The sequence below is a fragment of the Balaenoptera borealis genome (genome assembly GCF_965194805.1).
Source record: "Balaenoptera borealis genome assembly, chromosome: 16".
Lineage (NCBI taxonomy): Eukaryota > Metazoa > Chordata > Mammalia > Artiodactyla > Balaenopteridae > Balaenoptera > Balaenoptera borealis.
In genome coordinates this window covers 68,781,779-68,800,888 of record NC_138872.1, presented here as the reverse complement: position 1 = coordinate 68,800,888, position 19,110 = coordinate 68,781,779, and the positions used below count along the sequence as shown (strand labels likewise).

Below are 19,110 nucleotides of genomic sequence, written 5' to 3'. Positions count from 1 at the left end.
AGAAGCCTGTGCACCACAACGAAGAGCCCACACACCACAACAAAAAAGACCCTGCATGCCTCAACGAAGATCCTGCGTGCCGCAACTAAGACCCGACGCAGCCAAGAAAATAAATTTTTAAAAAAACAACAACAAAAAGACACACAAGAAAGAGGCAGCTTTTGTGCTGGATGTTGCATCTGGCTATGATGGGATATTTTATCTTGGTATGATGGATACTGGCCCAAGGATGGAAGCGTGGAAGGATGGAAAGACTGGGTTCTTGGATTTATCTTTGAGCTGCTGAATTAACTAACCTGTGAGCCCCTTTATCTTGAGATTTCTTTTTACAGAGGAAACATTTTTTCTTACTTAAATTAAATGGCAGAGATGACTAGTCACTTGCCAAAGATCAATGACTATCTTATATTATGTAGAGATATTACTAGGAAACAACTCTTCAGCCATGGATGATGTTTTCAGTATCACCTCCCCTGGAATCTAGATGGAACCATGTGACTGCTCTTACTAATGGAATGAATGGGTTACTTCTGGGTCAAGGTAATTAAGTTTAGGTGCATGATCCTTCACTTCCTCATCACCACCCCTCACCTCTCCTCCTCGCCCCATCTACCGAGGTGGGTGATATCAGGACCACCCTGAAGCCACAAGATGGCAGAACTACAAGATAGAAGCAGCTTGGTTCCCTGAGTTACAGCTTGGAGCAGAGCCATCCAGGAGTGTTACTCAGCCAGAAACACCTACATTGGACTCTGTGTGAGCAAGAAATAAAGGTTTATTTGGTTAAGCCCCAGAAATTTGGGGGTTTGTTATGATAGCTTAATTTACCTGATAAATACAATCTAGTTAAGTTAGAACTGGGTGTTACTTTCAGACAAAAGGTTCTTACTTAAAGCGGGAAAGAAGGACCCATGAAGTCCAGACCACCATCTTAAAACTGTTTTTTGTTTCTTTGGGTTTTTTATATTTACAAAGAGGGAATCAGCGTTCCACAGATTTAATCTAACCTCCAGGAGTTGCTTGCTTTCAGCCTAGTAACTTGGCCTTGCCATTGCCTTTATGGTAGCTTTCATTTTAGGCTGATGATTTACTAGCCCTCAGACACTGCCACTTGGTTTCTGGTCCCTGGTTCTTTCTCAGTCTTGGCTCTTTCTGAACTGAACTGGCTTTGAGGTTCTGATCTCCCTTCTATAAACATCCTGACTAAATACCATTCTGGTCCAGCTGTCCTGCTGTCCCTAAGCGGGATTCTCAGCTGCTCCCATATGGCTGGGTGTTCCCCAGTTCTGGAAGCTTCAGAGGTTCTAGTCAATGTTCATTTGGTAACTAGGAACAGAGACTCACTCAGGGTTGCTCAAGGCAAGGGGAGATTGTTGAAAGAATTCGGAAAAAGTCTCCCAGAGATCTGAGGACTACACCTGCAATACAGCTGGGCCTGGAGGAAATGGGACAGGGAAGCTATTAGAACCCAAGGAAGCCACTCTCTTCCTCTCTTTGTGATATTTGTTTTCCCCTAAATAGTACTTAATGCATTCTCCTTCTCTCTTTCCTTCCTTTGGATAGTTGAGCACTTACCAGATGAGTAGCTAGAACGAGACAGTCAAGTACACCGCTCTCACAGAACTTATCTCCTAGTAAGTAAACAAACAAGCAAAAGATAAAATATTACACCCTTCCGAGCTATCAAGAGAATAAGTATGGAATATACTAAAGAATAACAGGGGATTTGCTTTTGAGAGTTGGTAAATGAAGAGGTGACTTGTCAGCTCAGACCTGAAGAATGAGAAGGGGACAGCCACATAAAGAGAAGAGAATTCAGGCAGTGGGAACAGCAGGTGCAAAGGCCCTGAGGCAGAAATATGTTTGGCTGGATCAAGGAACTGAAAAGGGTGGACATGTGACTGAAGTGTAGGCCACGAGATAAAAGGTGGCATGGAATAAAGATGGATAGGTTAGTATGATTTTTTTTTTTTTATTTAATTTTTTGGCCTAGCCACATGGCATACGGGATCTCAGTTCCCTGACCAGGGATTGAACCCATGCCCTCAGCAGTGCAAGCGCAGAGTCCTAACCACTGGACTGCCAGGGAATTCCCGTTAGTATAATCTTTATAATGCAAGACCTTGGAGACCAGGGCAAAAATTTGGATTTTATTTAAGTATAATGGGAAGGCTTTGCATTCTCACGACCAAACAGTTTTTTTTTTTTTTTTTTTTTAAACTTCAACTTGCATTTGGCCTATTTTTGCTGCCCTAGTCCCAAGGCTTCCTTATATCTTTTCTGTTTTGCTCCCCCTAGCCAACTAGCAACTGATTTCTGTGCCTCTTAGTTAAAATTCCCAACAGAGATCATCTGATTGTTTCCGTTTACCTTTTTTTTTTTTCTCAGTTTACCCCTTTAAGTCAAGTCGAAAGTCCCAGGCCACTGGCCACCCTATGAATGGGTTGGCTAGCCTTAGATAAGGTGCAATCTATGATCCAATCAGCTGTGCCTGGGGGCAAGGTCATGTCCAATTCATGATCATGTCCACCTACCAGAGACTGTGGATAAAGCAGGCAACGTACAAGCTCTTAAAGAAGTACTTCTAAAGATAATATTTATGAAACTAGTATTTCACTGGGTGCCTAACATATAAAATTTCTGAAAATACATATTAGATTGTCTCTAATGTATCCCTAATTAAAACTCTTAAATGGCTTCTGAATGTACTTAGGATCAAAATTCAAAATCTTTAACATGCCTGTAATTTGACATCCTCTGGATCCAGCTTTTCTTTTAGTCTCATCTGATGCTACTCTTCCTTTATGTGCTCCAGCTTTACTGACTTTTTTAGAGGAAGGGTCTTTCCAGTCTCAGGGCCTTTGCACACGCTGGGGTTTTTTCTCCCTCCATGTGTCCCTCTTTTACTTGGATAATATTAACTCTACCTTTAGGTATAATTGTAAATGCCAACTCCTGTTCCTTGACTCTCCATCAAAATTAGAGCCCTCTGTTTACATGCCTGTGTACTTTTTACTCTCTACCTTCCCTTTATGACACAGATCGCAATTGTAAATGATGTTGATTTGTGTGTTTACTTGTTTAGGACTTTAGTACTTGTTTAGTACTGGACTGGGAGTTCCATGAGGGCAGTGGTCATATCTGTGGGGATTATGGTTGTTTCTGACACATAAGAGGTACTCAGTAATAAGTGCTAGATGAATGAATGAATGAGTGAGTGAGTGAGTGAATGAATGAATGCCACGAAGTGAGAGATTATGTGGCCCGAGGAATCACTACAGAATTCATGGAAGGGATGAGGCTTAATCTTGGCCTTGAAGAATGGACAGAATTTGGAGAGGACAAGGGAAAACATTGCAGGCAGGGATAATACTCATTGACAAAGCTAGAGAATTGGGAATAAGTATGTGGACACTGCCTTGATTAGAGCAGAAAAGTGTCAACACAATCTGGAAAACAAGGGGGAAAGGGCCCAGGAGGAAAAACGTAAATCTGTGAACAGTATTAAATAATAATAGCTAACATTTATATGGTGATTATTGTGTTTCAAGTACAGTTCCAAATGCTTTATGAAAATAAGCTCATTGAATCCTCACCACAAACCTATGGAGTGAGGACTATTTTTGTGTCCATTTTACAGCTGGGGAAGTTGAGGCACAGGGAGATTATCTTGTGAAAGTTCTCTGGCTGATAAATGCAGAGTTGGGATTCAAATCTGGGCAGTGCAGCTGCAGAGTTTGCTTGCTTGAATGTTATGCCCTCTCGAAAGGTAGAGAAGAACTTGGCAAAAGATCAGCTCTGGGGGCCGCAGAATAGAGAAGCATAAAAGAGAAACCCCAAGGTTCTGGTCTTGAGATTGGCCGTAGGATGCTGCTGGTCCAGAAATGAGTGGGCTGGGAAAGGGAACTGCATTGTGGGGAGAAGGAGGTTGGGAACTCAGCGATGGAGCAAGAGATTTGAGAAGTGTGACCAGAGATGGTTAGTGAGCGGCTATTGCGTAGGCTTTGGAATTAGGTTGGAGTACCTGCTTTGCTTTCTCCCTGCAAGTTTCAACATCTATCCAATGGGTTAACAATAGTACCTACCTCGAATTTTAGGATTAATGAGACAAAATAAGAGAAGTTCCTGGCACATTGCTTGGCACACACAGTGGGAGCCTAGTGAATGTGAATACTCTCCACAGAGGATTGGATGACCAGGATTGCCTGGGGTCCTGGCTGTGAAGCACGAGTGTTGATATGAATATTTATTTGATGTCAGCCAGCTGGGTCCAGCTGATCCGTCTTCAAGCAAAGGCACTCTGATGGCCCAGGCACCAAAACCTCGCAGGGAGCAGACCTGGAGGTGCGGGGGTCCTTCCAGGCATCAGGTGCCTGCTTCCCTCCTCCTGCCCTCTGGCCTTTGCGGAAGGCTCCGTACTGGGTCTCCAGAGCAGACACCCAGCTAGTTAAGCCCCTGGGACCTTTCTCCCCATCCCCGATCAACTCCCCAGATGCCTTGTTTTTGACAAACTCCTAGTTCCCAGGGCTGCAGGTTGCTTCTTCTTCCCCTTCACAGTATTCATCACCTATTTACTCCATCTCCCAGATCCTTCCCCTCCAAGGGTGCCTGGAGCCACTTTTCCCAAAGTGTGGGGTGAGGTAATTTGATGTGACACACAGCTGCAATATTAGAGAGAAGTATTAGTGAGAAGGTTTTCCCCTTTCTGGTTCTCCTGATTAAGCCAAAGCAAGCGTCTTCTTTGGTGCCAGAGTATCTTAACTAATCTTTCTAACATTTTGGTTATATCCTTTTTACAAAGAGCAGGCAGCTGGCCTTCGGCTTAGAACAGGCAGCAGCTAGAGTATGGTGTGATTGTGTTGTTTTTACTGTATTTATTTTCCCAGTTACCATTTGCTTACAGCAAGCAATTCCAGTTTTCTTTTTTACAGTAGTGATATAAAGTTCACTTTCAAGATATATTTATTGAAGTAAAAAATGAGTCAATTTAAAGAGAAACATCAAATAAATAATGGTTAATGTGGTATGTGGATGTGAAACACTTCGCAACGGTTGAACTCAGATGACTGACATTTGGGAAATGCTGGCAGAGGGAGGAAATCAGTCAAATTAGGAAGCAGAGGCTTGCCTCTAAACGCTGGCTCTGTTCATCAGCCCCTAAGATACTCTTCTTTCTTTATTTATTTATTTATTATTATTATTATTATTAATTTTATTTATTTATTTATTTATGGCTGTGTTGGGTCTTCGTTTCTGTGCGAGGGCTTTCTCTAGTTGCGGCAAGTGGGGGCCACTCTTCATCGCGGTGCGCGGGCCTCTCACTCTCACGGCCTCTCTTGTTGTGGAGCACAGGCTCCAGACGCGCAGGCTCAGTAATTGTGGCTCACGGGCCTAGTTGCTCCGCGGCATGTGGGATCTTCCCAGACCAGGGCTCGAACCCGTGTCCCCTGCATTAGCAGGCAGATTCTCAACCACTGCGCCACCAGGGAAGCCCTAAGATACTCTTCTTGAGCCTCTATTTCCTCACCTGCCAAAATGAGGATAATAATTCCTACTACATTTGGGGTTGTCTTAAGGATTCAATGAGGTAATTTGATGTATGGGTGTAATTTGCATGCAATGACTCTCAAGTGTCAAACAAAACAAATTGTTACTAGTCTGCGCTTTACAATAAAATTCACCGAGGGTGTGAGTGTAGGCACGTGACTGGCTTCCCAGGACTTCGAGCTTGTAGCAGGGATGAAGTGTGGGCAATCACATACCCTCTCTGGCCTCAGTTTCCTCCTTGGTAAAATGGGGATATTTCTAGAGGATTAAATGGTACAATATGTGTAAGGTTGCAGAACACAACCAGGTACCAACAGTGTCAGGTAAGCATGAGCTCCTATGACCATAACTCTGCCCCCTTGAGTGACTGAACCCGGAAGTGGGAAGCTCCTTGGAGGTGTGACGAGCTGGCGTGCGCCACAAGCACCCCAGGAGTCACTGTGGGCAGAGGTGACATCCATTTCTCATGCTTTTATTTATTTATTCATTCATTCATTCATTTTTGGCTGTGTTGGGTCTTCGTTGCTGTGCGCGGGCTTTCTCTAGTTGCAGCGCGCGGGGTCTACTCTTCCTTACGGTGCGTGGGCTTCTCATTGCAGTGGCTTCTCTTGTTGCAGAGCATGGGCTCTAGGCACGCGGGCTTCAGTAGTTGTGGCTCATGGGCTCAGTAGTTGTGGCTTGCGGGCTCTAGAGCTCAGCCTCAGTAGTTGTGGTACATGGGCTTAGTTGCTCTGCAGCATGTGGGATATTCCCAGGCCAGGGCACGAACCCATGTCCCTTGCATTGGCAGGCAGATTCTTAACCACTGTGCCACAAGGGAAGCCCTTCTCATGCTTTCTGATATCAATTTTTCAAAATATTCAAATGTCCTTCCACTTTCTACTCCCCTGTCCCCATGCCTCTCAGAGCCTGTACAAAGTACACCCTTCCCCTCAAAAAAGAATAACTCCCATTTGGCTTCTATCTTCCTGCAATCATGCTTGCTGTGGACTGAATGGGATCCCTCCCCACCATCCAAATTCACTTATCGAAGCCCTAACCCTTGATGTGGTGATATTTGGAGATGGGGCCTTTGGGAGGTAATTAGGGTTAGATGAGGTCATGAGGGTGGGGCCCTTGTGATGGAGTTAGCGGCTCTGCCAAGTGAGGACACAGTGAGAAGGCAGCTGTCTGCAAGCCAGGAAGAGAGCCCTCACCAAGAACCAAATGTGCTGGCACCCTGATCTTAAACTTCCCAGCCTCCAGAACTGTGAGAAATAAATGTCTATTGTTTAAGCCACCCTGATCTATAGTATTTGTTATGGCAGCCCAAACTCAGATAATGCTCACTCTACCCAGAATTCATCCAAAAATTTAAAAATATACATATTGATTATTTGCAGTGTGCTAATCATTTTACACATGAAGTTTTATTTAAGCCTCACAACTCTGTGGAGGTGAATACTGTACCATGCTCCATTTTACAGATGAGGAGACTGAGGTTTGAAGGTCAGGTGGGTTTTCCCAAGGTCCTAGAGCTACTGGGTGCCAGAACTAGATTTTTGAACACATGCTTGCCCCCAGTAGCTTCCCGGGATTTAGGTGAGAGACACACAGACTCTGACATTTGTAGGAGCACCCTGCTGGCCTCAAGAGGTAAAGGAGGATCCTTCCTAGTGGCTAGAGTGTGGATGAGCAAAGCTCAGCTTCTAACACATACATGAGGCAGTTTGAGGGCAGGGCAAATGAATTTGTAAATTTGTGCAGGAATTACCCAGAAGAAACAAAGCACCCCAGCTCGGTTGGTTACGACAAGGCAAAACCTTTAATACGTGAGTGCTTATTACAGTAGCTGCTTCAGGGCTCTGACATCTTTGATTTCTGGGCATGTTTTTCTAACACAGAAAGGTGAATGCCTCCCTCAGGACCACCTGGGCCGTCGGTGTCCTGAGGATTTGGAGTGGACAATGGGGACAACTATGCACAAGTCTGGGGATTCGGAGATCCCCCCCGCCCCCCCCAGCCACCACCCGTGACTTTGAGTAAAGTCCTCTTCCAAGGAGGGAAGAATGTGGAGGTCCTTCCAGTAAAGAAGGAAGAAAGGAAAACATCTGGCACAGATACACAGAGAGAGATGTCATGGGATTGGCTTGAAAAGTCGGGGAGGGACAGAGGGGTTAGGACCTGGAGGGAGAGGGGCGAACTGTGGGAGAGGGCTGAGTCCATTTGGTTTCAGTCTTTGTAAAAAGTAATACCATCACGAGGACCATGCCATGCAACCTCAGAGACACCTCTGTCCACTTCCCCCCGGGCTGTGCTGGGGTGGAGGGCAGAGGGCAGAAGTCAGTTCAGACGGGCGTGGTGCGCCTGTTGGCCGGATTATTATGCAACGACTCTTTGAACTCTTTGGGCGTGGAATTGTGGAACTGTAGAAAAGCATGGTCCCGGTCGGAGTTGAGGAGGGTCCCCATGGTGATCTTTGAGGGGTCCCGGGAGAGGGTGAACATTGAGATGTCAGTGGAAGGGATGGTGTGGAAGCCTTTGCTGATGGGGGACAGGTCTCGGGATCTGGGCTCTGTGGAGCGGGAACTTGACCGCCTCCGGAATCTATACCTGTAAGGTGGAAGGCGAGCAAAGGTAGATTTCTTCAGGAGCTCCGAGTGGGATTTGGCACGTAACTGCTGATGTTTTTCTATATAGATGTGCACAGCGACTACTCCTACAATTTCTGCGATGATGAAAGAGAAGGCTCCGAAATAAAAGGACCAGCCATAGGAGTAGCTCTTTTTGGAGTCACGCTGCCCGGGGTCTCCAGCATTGGCTGATATATAAACTATGATGCCGATGATGTTGCTTAACCCTAAGAGAAGGGGAAAGAAAAATACATCCTTTATAAACCTCAGAGGTAACTGTCACTTTGAGGCTGGAAATATCTATTTTAAAAAAAAAAAAGTGGAGTCAACAGGGAGAGAGGAGAATGGATTTATGGCCAGGAAATCCAGCTGCTGAGCTCTTCTTGCAGGATCTGTCTCTCGGGAAATGAAGAATTCTGCTGCTCCGTTCTGGGTGGGAAGCGTTCAGCTAGAGAATTCACCTTACTCTTTCAGCAAGTGCAGTAGAGTTCAGAATGCACGTACTTTCCCTTAGAAGCAATTCATTCCCTCAAAGCTTAGTCTTCAGCAATAAGTCATAATGACGGTAAAATGAATGAGATGCAGATCCCTGCCCTTGAGTTCCTCACCATTAGTAGAAGAAACTGACATGTAAATGCAATTATAGCAAAATATAGTAAGGGTTCTTCCAGAGACACATATGAAATGGTTCAGGAGCAAAGAGAGAAAGAGAGAATGATTAAACTCCCTTGTTCTGAAGACAAGGTGACATTTAAGCTGGGTCCTGAACATCAGGAGATGAAAGGTGATTGACAATGGAGTTGAGAGTGACTTACTAGTAGGGTTCTAGCTTGGATGAAGGGGAGGTTGATGGTATCTTGAGCTAAAATAAGAGGCAGCAGAGAGAATAGGCTTAGAGAAGAGGAGGTGGGTTGGAAGTGCTTATTGAGAGTCGGAATGTGGTTGCTGAGTGGACATATATGGGTCTGGAGCTGCAGTTTGGGGAACGAATGGGGAGGGTGCAGTAGCTAAGTCTTTTTATCTGCACAGGATACGATAATGCTTTAGATTATCTGTTGTTCAAGCATCAAGAATTGGGGAACATGAAGCTGTTGTCCCCAGTAGACAAGGTCTGCCGACTTAGAGTCCCCATGTGCCAACGGAATAGCCCTGGAAAGAGCTGACTAGTCGCTTGGAGAGAAATTGATTCTCCAAGGAGTAGTAAGAAGAAACAATAGAAACTGAGGGCCTGGGGTTTGCCCTCATCTGTGACTACTTCTCTCACATTATTGCTCCAAAGGTAGAATGTCTCTTTGTGTCCTTTGCTTTAAGGGTCTCATCCGGGCTTTGATACCAATAATGACTCAGGGAGGTTGGTACGTCACCTGGAGTCTCCTTGCCTCCAAATTCGGGCCGCCTGTAGGGTGGTTCTAAACGGAAGCTGTTTCTCATTACACTTCCCAGTACCAGTTGGTAAATAACCATTTCCAGTGGCCTCCTGAGTATCCTCTCCATTCCTTGAATGCCCCATACTCTTCCTGGGGGTCCCCAAGATCTCCCTGGAGTCCAGCAACCAAAGGGTTAGAGCAAGGGCCACCCCACTCTGCTCCAGTGCTATCGTTCTGATTGGCTGGTGCTCATGCATTAAGGGGAATTCATATTTTGAATACAATCTCTGGCCATATTCCATCTAGGACTTACCCCTTAGAGGGCAGGGCCAAGGTCTGTTTCTTCCCTGTCTCCTCTTGGCCTTCCCCAGCGCAGGCCCTCAGCAGGTAGGCAGCGAGTTCTAACCACTGAGCTATTTCTTAATATGGGGGTTGACGCAGCCAGCCCTGTGTCAGGCTGCAGGAAACCACAGGATGAAAAATGGCTCCTCTTTCTAGAGTGTCAATTTGGCTTGAAGATGAGTAGGGAAGACACATTCTTTTATATTAAAATGAACATAAATATAATGAGGAGAGAGCAGAATTCACATGAATTTTTAAGTATAAATGGGAGACAGACTTCAAAGACATTTCAGCTCACGGAAGGTGGCTTCTGGTGATGCCCCCTGACTTCTCAGGGCCCCGTTTTCGCTCTCCTCTGCCCACAGGTAAATTTTGGTGGCAAAGTTTGAGAAGCCCTGAAAGGAAGTCTTGCTGGGAATAAACAAAAGAAGCTCAAAGAGAGGCTCGGATGTCAGCCCAGGTTAAAGGAAGCGGCAAGCCAAGTGAGTTGCCACTTATTTCTAGGGCACTGATAATGCACCAGGCACTGTGCAAAGTCTTTATGTGCATGATCTCAATTAATCATTGCAACAGGCCTGCTTAAAAAAAAAACACCCCTCTTTTACAGATGAGGAAACTGGGACACAGAGAAGATAAATAACTTTCCAAGTCAACACAGCTGGGAAATGGCAGAGGTGGGATTTGAACCCAGGACTGTCTCTTGGCCATGGGTGGATTTAGATTTCAGTAAAAGAAGCTTAGGAAGAACTAGATGTAAGTGGGTAATCACTTTCTCCCAACCATTAGACCGTAAGCTCCCTAAGGGCAGACCTAAGCTAGGTTTGTTCATTACTATGGCCTCCTCTCCTTGCCCAGAGCCTGACCCAAACAAGAGCACTGTGCATATTTGTTGAATTGCATCAGCATGAGCATTAAATGGTACAATGTATATAGTAGCAGTTATTATGCATCCAGCAGTTACTGCGGGCTAGATGCAGTTCTAGGCCCTTTCCATATACCAACTATTTAATTCTCTGAACAGCCTTAAGTGGTAGAGCCATTATTATCCCCATTTTTCAGATGAGGAAACTGAGGCACAGAGTGGTTAAGAGACTTGCCCGAGGTTACCCAGCTGGGAAGCGGTAGAGCCATGATTTGCACCAGGCAGCCTGGCTTCAGAGCCCATGGTCTTGAGCATAATGCCCAGTGCCTGGCACATAGTAGGTTCTCAATAAAGGGTTGTTGACTGCTTGCCTGAAACCACAGAACCTTAGAATAACTGAGCAAAAAAAGAACCTTAGGGAGTGCTGAATCCTCCCAAATTTTCACTTTGTAGGTGGAGAAACTGAGGCTCTTCAGGGTCCTCAGGGAGACCAGTGGTGGGGGGATAGCTAGGATGAGACCCCCAGCTTCTGGCTTCCCCTCAGGGCTTTGCTGCTGCCCCTCATGTTCCCCGGTTCCCATGTGTCTAATCTACCTGCCATCTCTCACAACACCCCTTGTGAGAAGAAGGTTGCTGGTGACGCACTTTCCCTCAACAATCCCCTTGGGGGACAAAAGAATGATCTTCTCCTGTTTAGGAAACCCTCATGTCAGCACAACACAGCATCCTCTGGGTCAGTCAGAGCCCAGGAGGTCTGGAGGGGGCCACCAGCAACTAGAACGTGCCTCAAAGCAACACAGGTCCCTGGGTTTACCAGCTGTTACCATCTGTCCACACAGAGCATCACCTTTGGGCTAATCTTATTCTCCTGACAAGATGGCGGCTTTCCCCCAGGTCTGTTGCTTGAGTTGGTTCCCAGAGACTCAGAGCTTTATGCCATCCACCTTTCCCATTTCACAGAAGGGAAAACAGTAGGGAAGAAACTTGAGCAAGATCTCGGAGGAGGCCGGGATGCTGGGCTTCCAACTTCGGAACTATATTGTGTTGCTTTTCCAATGCTAGAAAATAATATTGTGATTTTTATGTTCAACCTCCTTCCAACAACCCTATAAAATAGGTACTATTATTATTTCCCATTTTACACTCAAGGAAACCAAGTTATAGGGATTTGGTAACATTCCCAAGGCTCCACAGGTAGAGCCAGAATTCAAATCCAGGAGGGTAAGCCCCTCTCACCCACCATTTTATACTCCTCCCCACTGTTCCTACCCCAGTAAATATTCTGCCGTTATGGGTCAAAGTTTGGAGGTCATCACCAAAGAGTCAAGCTCCCCTCCCTCCCACCCCCACCTTGTTCTTTGCGTCTCTAAAGTATTTCATCCAGATGGCATTGGTTGAGGGGTGGGGTGGGAAGAGATTGTAAAGCGATTGTGGAGTGGAAACCCAGAGGGCAGAGAGGACGATGAGGAGGGTGGCGGAGGGATGGAGATGAAGCGGGGAGAGAGGGGGCAGAAATAGGACCTCTTCCTGGGGACTGCCTCATCCTCCTTGCCAGCCTGTGCCACCTTCCGGTCAAGGCTGCTATTGATGATAAGGTCTTCCCCGAGAGCATCTGGGGCTGCTGATTTTTACCTTGTTCCCAGAGATGCTTTGAACAGTCTGAGGATTTGTGCGCTTGAAGAGCTGTGAACAACAGTTAAACCAGCAAACACAGGTCTCAAAGGGCCAGAGATAGTGTATGACGATGTCCAAGTGAGCAGAAAGATGGACCCCTTTGAAACACACTGAACCCATCTCTCAGGTCACACATTACACACACCATACATGCCCCCCGCCCACTGTGTGCCGACATATACGTGCACACTCTTATGAGTCATCCCCCCCCCCTCTAAGCTGACCTTCTCCTCATCTTCCCTCCGTGCATTCTCAGCTAGAATGTCAGCATCTTTGGTTCTAATTAAAGTCTTTGGTTCTCATTCTTAACGCACAAGTTGAACGTTTTCTTGTTCCTTCCCTGGAGGGAACCCTGAACAGCCTTGCTTTGTCCTGGTGGCCCTGGCTTGGGTTTGGTGTCTGTGATGCTCTCAGGGCTGAGGCCAGATGCTCACCTGCAGAGACAAAAAAGATGCCCGCGCTGAGGATGACGTTGTGCCTGCTGCGGTGGAACTCGCTGGCTGCCACACAGAGCCCGCCGAAGAAGAGCAGCGTGACACTGAGGATGGGGAAGACGCTGGAGGCCCTCACAGCCCCTGCGGAGAGAAAGAGAGAGGGTTCCCCCTGCACCCAGTCAGCCCCGGGATCCCCCCCTCCACGGGCACGGGGGTGCCTGGTTGGAGGACAGCCCGTGAGCAGAAGGACAGAGCCTGCATCTAACATGGGTGCGAGACCAGTTCGGTCGCACAGGGCCCTGTGCTTGAGGTTAATGCTCTTTAGTCACCATCCTGAAATTCTTAATAGCTTTATCTTGAATGTGTGTTTTATAAGTAAGTCTGATGGGTCAATGGAGCATGCGCCCTGGGCTTGGAGCCTCTACTCACGTGACATCCCACCCCCCATCACCTCCCCACCTCCCGTTCTCCGTGGGATGGGTCCTCAGCTGCTCACTCCCCCGCCCCAACCAGAGACCACTGCCACCCTTGGCTTGTGGTGGGGGCCTGGGCATGGACGCTGGGAGAACCAGGGTTGGCTGAAAGCCCTAGGCACCTGCGAGGGTATGCACTCACCCCCTGAGTGTTCCCGTGCCGGAGGGAGTGTGACATTTCATAGCAAATAAAAGACACCATGACAGATGGAGAGAGAGATGGCAGAAGAAAGGCAATAGCTTTTTTTGCCTGCGTTTTGAACCAGGAGCCCGGGATTTTCATTTTGCACTGGGCCCTGCAAATCATATAGCCAACAGGGCATCCTGGGACTCCCATTAGATCACAAGCTGTTCACCGAAACGCAGAGTCTGTCCCAGCACACATCTACATTTGCATAGTACTGAGTCTGGCAATGCCCATTTGATACCCATTTAGTCACTGAATAAGCAAATGAATTTAGTTATTCATTCAACAATATTTTCGGGCACCTACCAAATGCCAGGTGCTGTGCTGTGTCCTGGGGTACTGGTGGAAATGTTTAACCACCCCAAGGGTGCAGGTGCTGCCTTTCTAAGGGGACGAAGGGGACACTGGCTGAGGGCTGGAGCAGCAGTGTCCTAGAGACCCATGTGTTAACTCTTCAGCTGCCGGATCACAGAGAGGCCCTAAGGTTCTGGGGCAGAGGGACCTTCAGGTGGGGATCCCAGTATTTACCCAGCCAGTATAAGAGTATTTCCTGGAACACCTGGGCCAGAATATCAGTTGGATAAATTCTGTGTCCATTGAGGTACAAAAGAGCTAAGGTCCTGCCCTTATGGAGCTTACATTCTAATAGAGATGACGGGCAGGACCTGCTACCTAATTTGCAGGGCCCTGTGCAGAATGAAAATGCAAGGCCTCTTGTTCCAAAAGTATTAAGAACTTCAAGATGGCATGGTAACTAGACTTATCATGGTGACCATTTTGAAACGTAGAGAGGTACCAAATCACTATGTTGTGTAATGGAAACCAACGTAGTGTTGTACATCAGATATACTTCAAAAAACAGACTCATAGAAAAAGAGATCAGATCTGTGGTTACCAGAGGTGGGGCTGGGGGGAGGGGGAATCAGAGGAAAGGCACAAACTTCCAGTTGTAAGATAAATAAGTACTAGGGATGTAATGCACAACATGATGAATATAATTAACACAGCTGGATGTTATATATGAAAATTAAGACAGTAAATCCTGAGTCCTCATCACAAGGAAAAAACACTTTTTTCTATATCTTTAATTTTGTATCTACGTGAGATGACGGATGGTCACTAAACTTACTGTGGTCATCACTTCATGATGTATGGACGTCAAACCATTATGCTGCCCACCTTAAACTTATACAGTGCTGTATGTCACTTATATATCAATAAAACTGGAAGAAAAAATAAAATAAAGGATGACCGTCAAAGGCAAATTAAAAAAAGAAGAAGAAGAAGAAGAATTTTAAGATAGTGAGAGCAGATCATGGAGCTAGGTGTGGGGCTCTTGAAGGATGGGGCCAGTGTGGCTCAAAGGATGGTAAGAACCCAGGGCTGAGCTGACTGTGCCTTGGACTGGGGTGGCAGACGGGTGGGGAGAGGTGTCGGACTCAGGATATATCCTGAAGGTAAAGCCAACAGAACTGGGGGTGGGATATGAGAGAAAGGGTTGTTGAGGACGACTCCCATGCCTGGTGCTTAGCCGCTGAGCCGGCAGCGGCATCTTTAAAGTCCCGGCACGCGTGCAGGAGGGGCAGTGGGGCAGCGGGAAGGTGGTTGGTTCATCTTCGGCGTGGAAGTTCAAAGCTCAGTGTTCAGAACTTTATGTCCCTGCATTTATTATGTGTTTTCCTGTGGGTTCAGCTGCAGCCCTTCCTATTGCTACTGCGTGGCAGTGCTCACGCTCTGAATGCGGAGGACTGGGTTTCCACAACACCAGGACTGTTTTTGTTTGTTTGTTTTTCATTTTTATTTATTTATTTATATATATATTTTTGGCTGTGTTGGGTCTTCGTTGCCGTGCGCGGGCTTTCTCTGGTTGCGGTGAGTGGGGGCTACCCTTCCTCGCGGTACGTGGGCTTCTCATTGCGGTGGTTTCTCTTCTTGTGGAGCACGGGCTCTAGGCACGTGGGCTCAGTAGTTGTGGCACGTGGGCTCAGTAGTTGTGGCGCACGGGCTTAGTTGCTCCGAGGCATGTGGGATCTTCCTGGACCAGGGCTCGAACCCGTGTCCTCTGCATTGGCAGGTGGATTCTTAACCACTGCGCCACCAGGGAAGTCCTGTTTGTTTTTATGGGACAAGTTTTCTGCAAGTTTGGTAGCTGACTTAGCCTACGGGGATTGCCTGGGAGGGAGGGCCGATGGAGAACGGGGGTGAGGGGCCGACGAAAGCAGACAGGGGTGAGGTTCTCTTCATGAGGAGAAGAAAATGAAAGAGTTCTAGCTTTTGCTTAAGGATGGCCACCCCAAATCCCCCACCACTGGGGTCTGGGCAGACCAGGGTCCCAGGAACTGTCCCTGCTGCAATGGGGAAGTTTTGGAAGGGGCTTCAAACTGCCTAGAATCCTTGACGGGAGAAGTGAGGCGTAGGGGGAGGGATCCTGGCTGCCCTGACCCCTGGGAGCGTGATTAAATCAGTCCCCATCCTAGCTTCAGGCCAGTCAGTCACAGCCCTGGCCCAGGCCCGGCTTGCTCTGTGCTTCCCTGCTCCCACACAGGCTTGCAGGAGGGAGGGCTGGCCCCCTGGTTCATTTAGCCCCCAGGTCAAGGGGGGATCCCCGGGAAGTAGGCGCTGGGATCTTGGGTGGCCATAGCTTATTTATTACTTCTAAATACTTACACATATGACCTACGGGTTTCCATGTGAACCTTGGCCCTGGGATCCACAAATATTAGGGGTGGGTCTGTCCCCAGTGATTTCAGGCGTGCACAGATCTTTAAAGCGATCATTTGCATTGTGTACTTGATGGGAATTGCTTGAATATTCAATGTGATGAGTTCAATCGATTAAAGGACAGCACCTTAAAAAAATTTGTTTTAGTTTCAAAGTATGATTAAAGTATGATTATGCCCGAAGGAGATGATCTGAACATTGGAAGCTACTGAATTGTGTTGGTTGTGTATATTTGAAACGTGTGGCTATGAGATATGGGAATGTGATTGTTTCTCATGTGGTGCAGGAACCACTTGGCAACCAATTGGTGGCCAGATCCCACCTCTACCCCACAAGTGAGATAAGAGCAGGTTCTATAAACTGAGGCTACAGGTGTCGGTCTCACACAGGACATGCTCTGCTGCCATTCTCTCCTAACTCAGTTTACCCTGGATTGGTTCTTTTTTCTTTTTTCCGACTGTGCCACGGGGCTTGTGGGATCTTAGTTCCCCGACCAGGGATCGAACCCGGGCCCCCTGCAGTGGGACAACCAGGGAAGTCCCTGATTAAACCTTCTGCTATAGGTTTAAGCTGCAGCCTCCCTAACCACCCATGAGAAAGAGGAAATAGCAGAATAATCAATGTGCAGAATCCCACCCCACCAGGGTGTGGTCGCAACAGGAACTGGCAGCACGTGTGCTGGATGAGCCCGGAGACCCCTGCAGGAGTGTGACCCTGGCGCCACGTGACTGGCTCGGGGATTCCAAAGTTCCCTGCAGGAAATTCGTGTGCACAGGAAGGTCCCTCCTTAACTTGGTTCTGTGGCTGATGGTGAGGACCTCCACCTTCCCAGAGGGGAGAAATACATTTTGTCGGAAAAGCGATGGATGTCTTGGAAGAAATTAAAATCAGTTTTGCAAGTTGTGAAATAGAGGTCACAGTTCTGTTTAGTCCCCAACAGGGCCAACGTCAAAATAGGAAAGAAAAACAAAAACTACAGTCACTCTGGTAAAACCCCACTGGAGATGACTTTAAAATCATCCTCAAAAGGAGGTCCAAGTAATCTACCCCAAACTTTGGTCAAGCTACCTCTCTAAACGTGGCCTCTATTCCCACATCAAATCCTTTGAAGCTGCTCATATAAGTTCTAGTTGGCATTTGGGTAAATCCTAGTAGATGGATAAGGACTGAAAAAAGAGAAATAATATGTTTATGTTTTAAAAATTAGCTTAGAAATAACTTTCTTTCAAATTGACTCCTCACACCACTTACGTTGTTATGCGATTAAAGGCTCATCTATAGACCCACTGCCCATCTGTAGACTAGCAAGCATGAGTAAAGCTAAAAATGATTTTAATTGTAAAAACACTCTTCTTGAGCTACAAGTTACAAGCATAACCCAAATAGCACAATTTCTTGAAGTTTTTATGTATAACAGCAGTTTAAAAAAATGTTACATTTAACACTCTCTAATAGTAAATTAGTCAATGCCTTAGAACTTTTCTTTTGCGTGAACTTGACACACCTCCCTGTTGAAGAAATTCTATCTAAATTACATTAAATCCCCAATTCTCTCTGTGCCTGGATTAATGTCAGGCCTGTGGCTGCCACTGGGCCTTGACCATTGCTCATCCCATGCCCCAGAAAAGAGCCAACACGTATGGCTTCGTGAGTACATGTTGGCCCCGGGCGGAGCGTAATGTGCATCAGCTTATTTAATTTTCATGACCCTGTCAGATGGATGACATTATCATCTTTATTGCCGACTATGAAGAAAAGTGAGAGATGAGAGGTAAAGCAGCCTGGCCCAGGTCCAGCCCAGCTAGTAGGGCGTCACCGGAGTAAAAGCCCAAGTCAACCAGAATCCAGAGCCCTTGCTCTAAGCCAGCACACTGTTGCCTCCTACGTGCTGCGTTTGTGACAGTTCCATGTCATATCCAGGTTACTGACCTTGGGACAGTCTAGGGGGAGACACTGGTCCTGCCCCAATGAGATTGAAACTGAAGAGGGGTGAACCTTGGTTTGCTTTTATTCTCCCAGGCCTTGCCTCTTAGGACCTCGCCCATTAGCACCTCACCCATTAGCACTTAGCCCATTAGCACCTCAAATCAGCCCTCTGGGGAAGGTGAAAACTTGTATTCAAGTTGAAGAAAATCCTTAGATTTCCTCCTAAGCAGCCTAAAAAGAACTTTTCAGTTTTGACACAGCTCCCTTTTTTTTTTTTTTTTTCCTATTTCTATTTCATTGAAATGAAAGAGATTCAGATGTCAGAACCACCTGAATGTCTCTGTCTAGCAGCAAAGATTTTCCTGAAGCTTCTTTGCACGTATCCATTTCTGGGGCTGGGTATTGGGGAGCCTCAAACTCAGAGGCAGCTGGACAACCTCAGGGCAGCCCTCCTCGCCCACCCCTCCCCGGGGGGGACCCGCGAAGGGAGAACTTACGCAGGAGATACTCAGCCGTGTCCTGTTCGTAGTCAGCATCTTCGGGGAAGTGATCAATTTTCTTGCACACGCCTCGGAAAGCCCCTGCGGAAACAAACGCGTCCCTGAGCTGGCGGGGGAGGGGTGAAAAGAGCCCCTGGGGCCCAGCCTGCGTCCTCACCCCCACGGGGAAGATGCTTTATGGTTGTTGCAGGCTCTGCCTCGGTTGGCCCATCAGCATCTTTCTTAGGACACAAAAAGGAGATCGGTAGAGGAAAAAAATAAAAATAAAGCCGAAGATGGAAACTTTCTACTTCCTAGATTTTGCATGATGTTGGGATCTATTTAGAAGGGCAAAGAGCTATGAAGCATAAGGATTCATCATAAGAACTGTCTCGTCTTATCTTTTTTCTTTTTTTCCCAGTTAGTGAGGGGAAAGGGGAAAAGGAAGCAGAATATATATATACACACATATATTCATATATACTT

At 46.8% G+C, this 19,110-nt stretch overlaps 1 protein-coding gene across 1 annotated transcript in view; it reads right to left on the bottom strand.

The window, feature by feature from the left end:
- Window positions 1-7,546: 7,546 nt before the first annotated feature.
- Window positions 7,547-19,110, bottom strand: part of CACNG3 (calcium voltage-gated channel auxiliary subunit gamma 3) — an 87,316-nt gene continuing 75,752 nt past the window's right edge. Inside the window, exons 2-4 of the mRNA XM_082362594.1 lie at window positions 18,643-18,726; window positions 12,839-12,979; window positions 7,547-8,386 (exon numbers count right to left, since the gene is read on the bottom strand). Of these exons, the coding sequence (XP_082218720.1) occupies window positions 7,875-8,386; window positions 12,839-12,979; window positions 18,643-18,726 (737 nt within the window). The 3' untranslated portion in view covers window positions 7,547-7,874. The remainder of the gene's footprint in view (window positions 8,387-12,838; window positions 12,980-18,642; window positions 18,727-19,110) is intronic.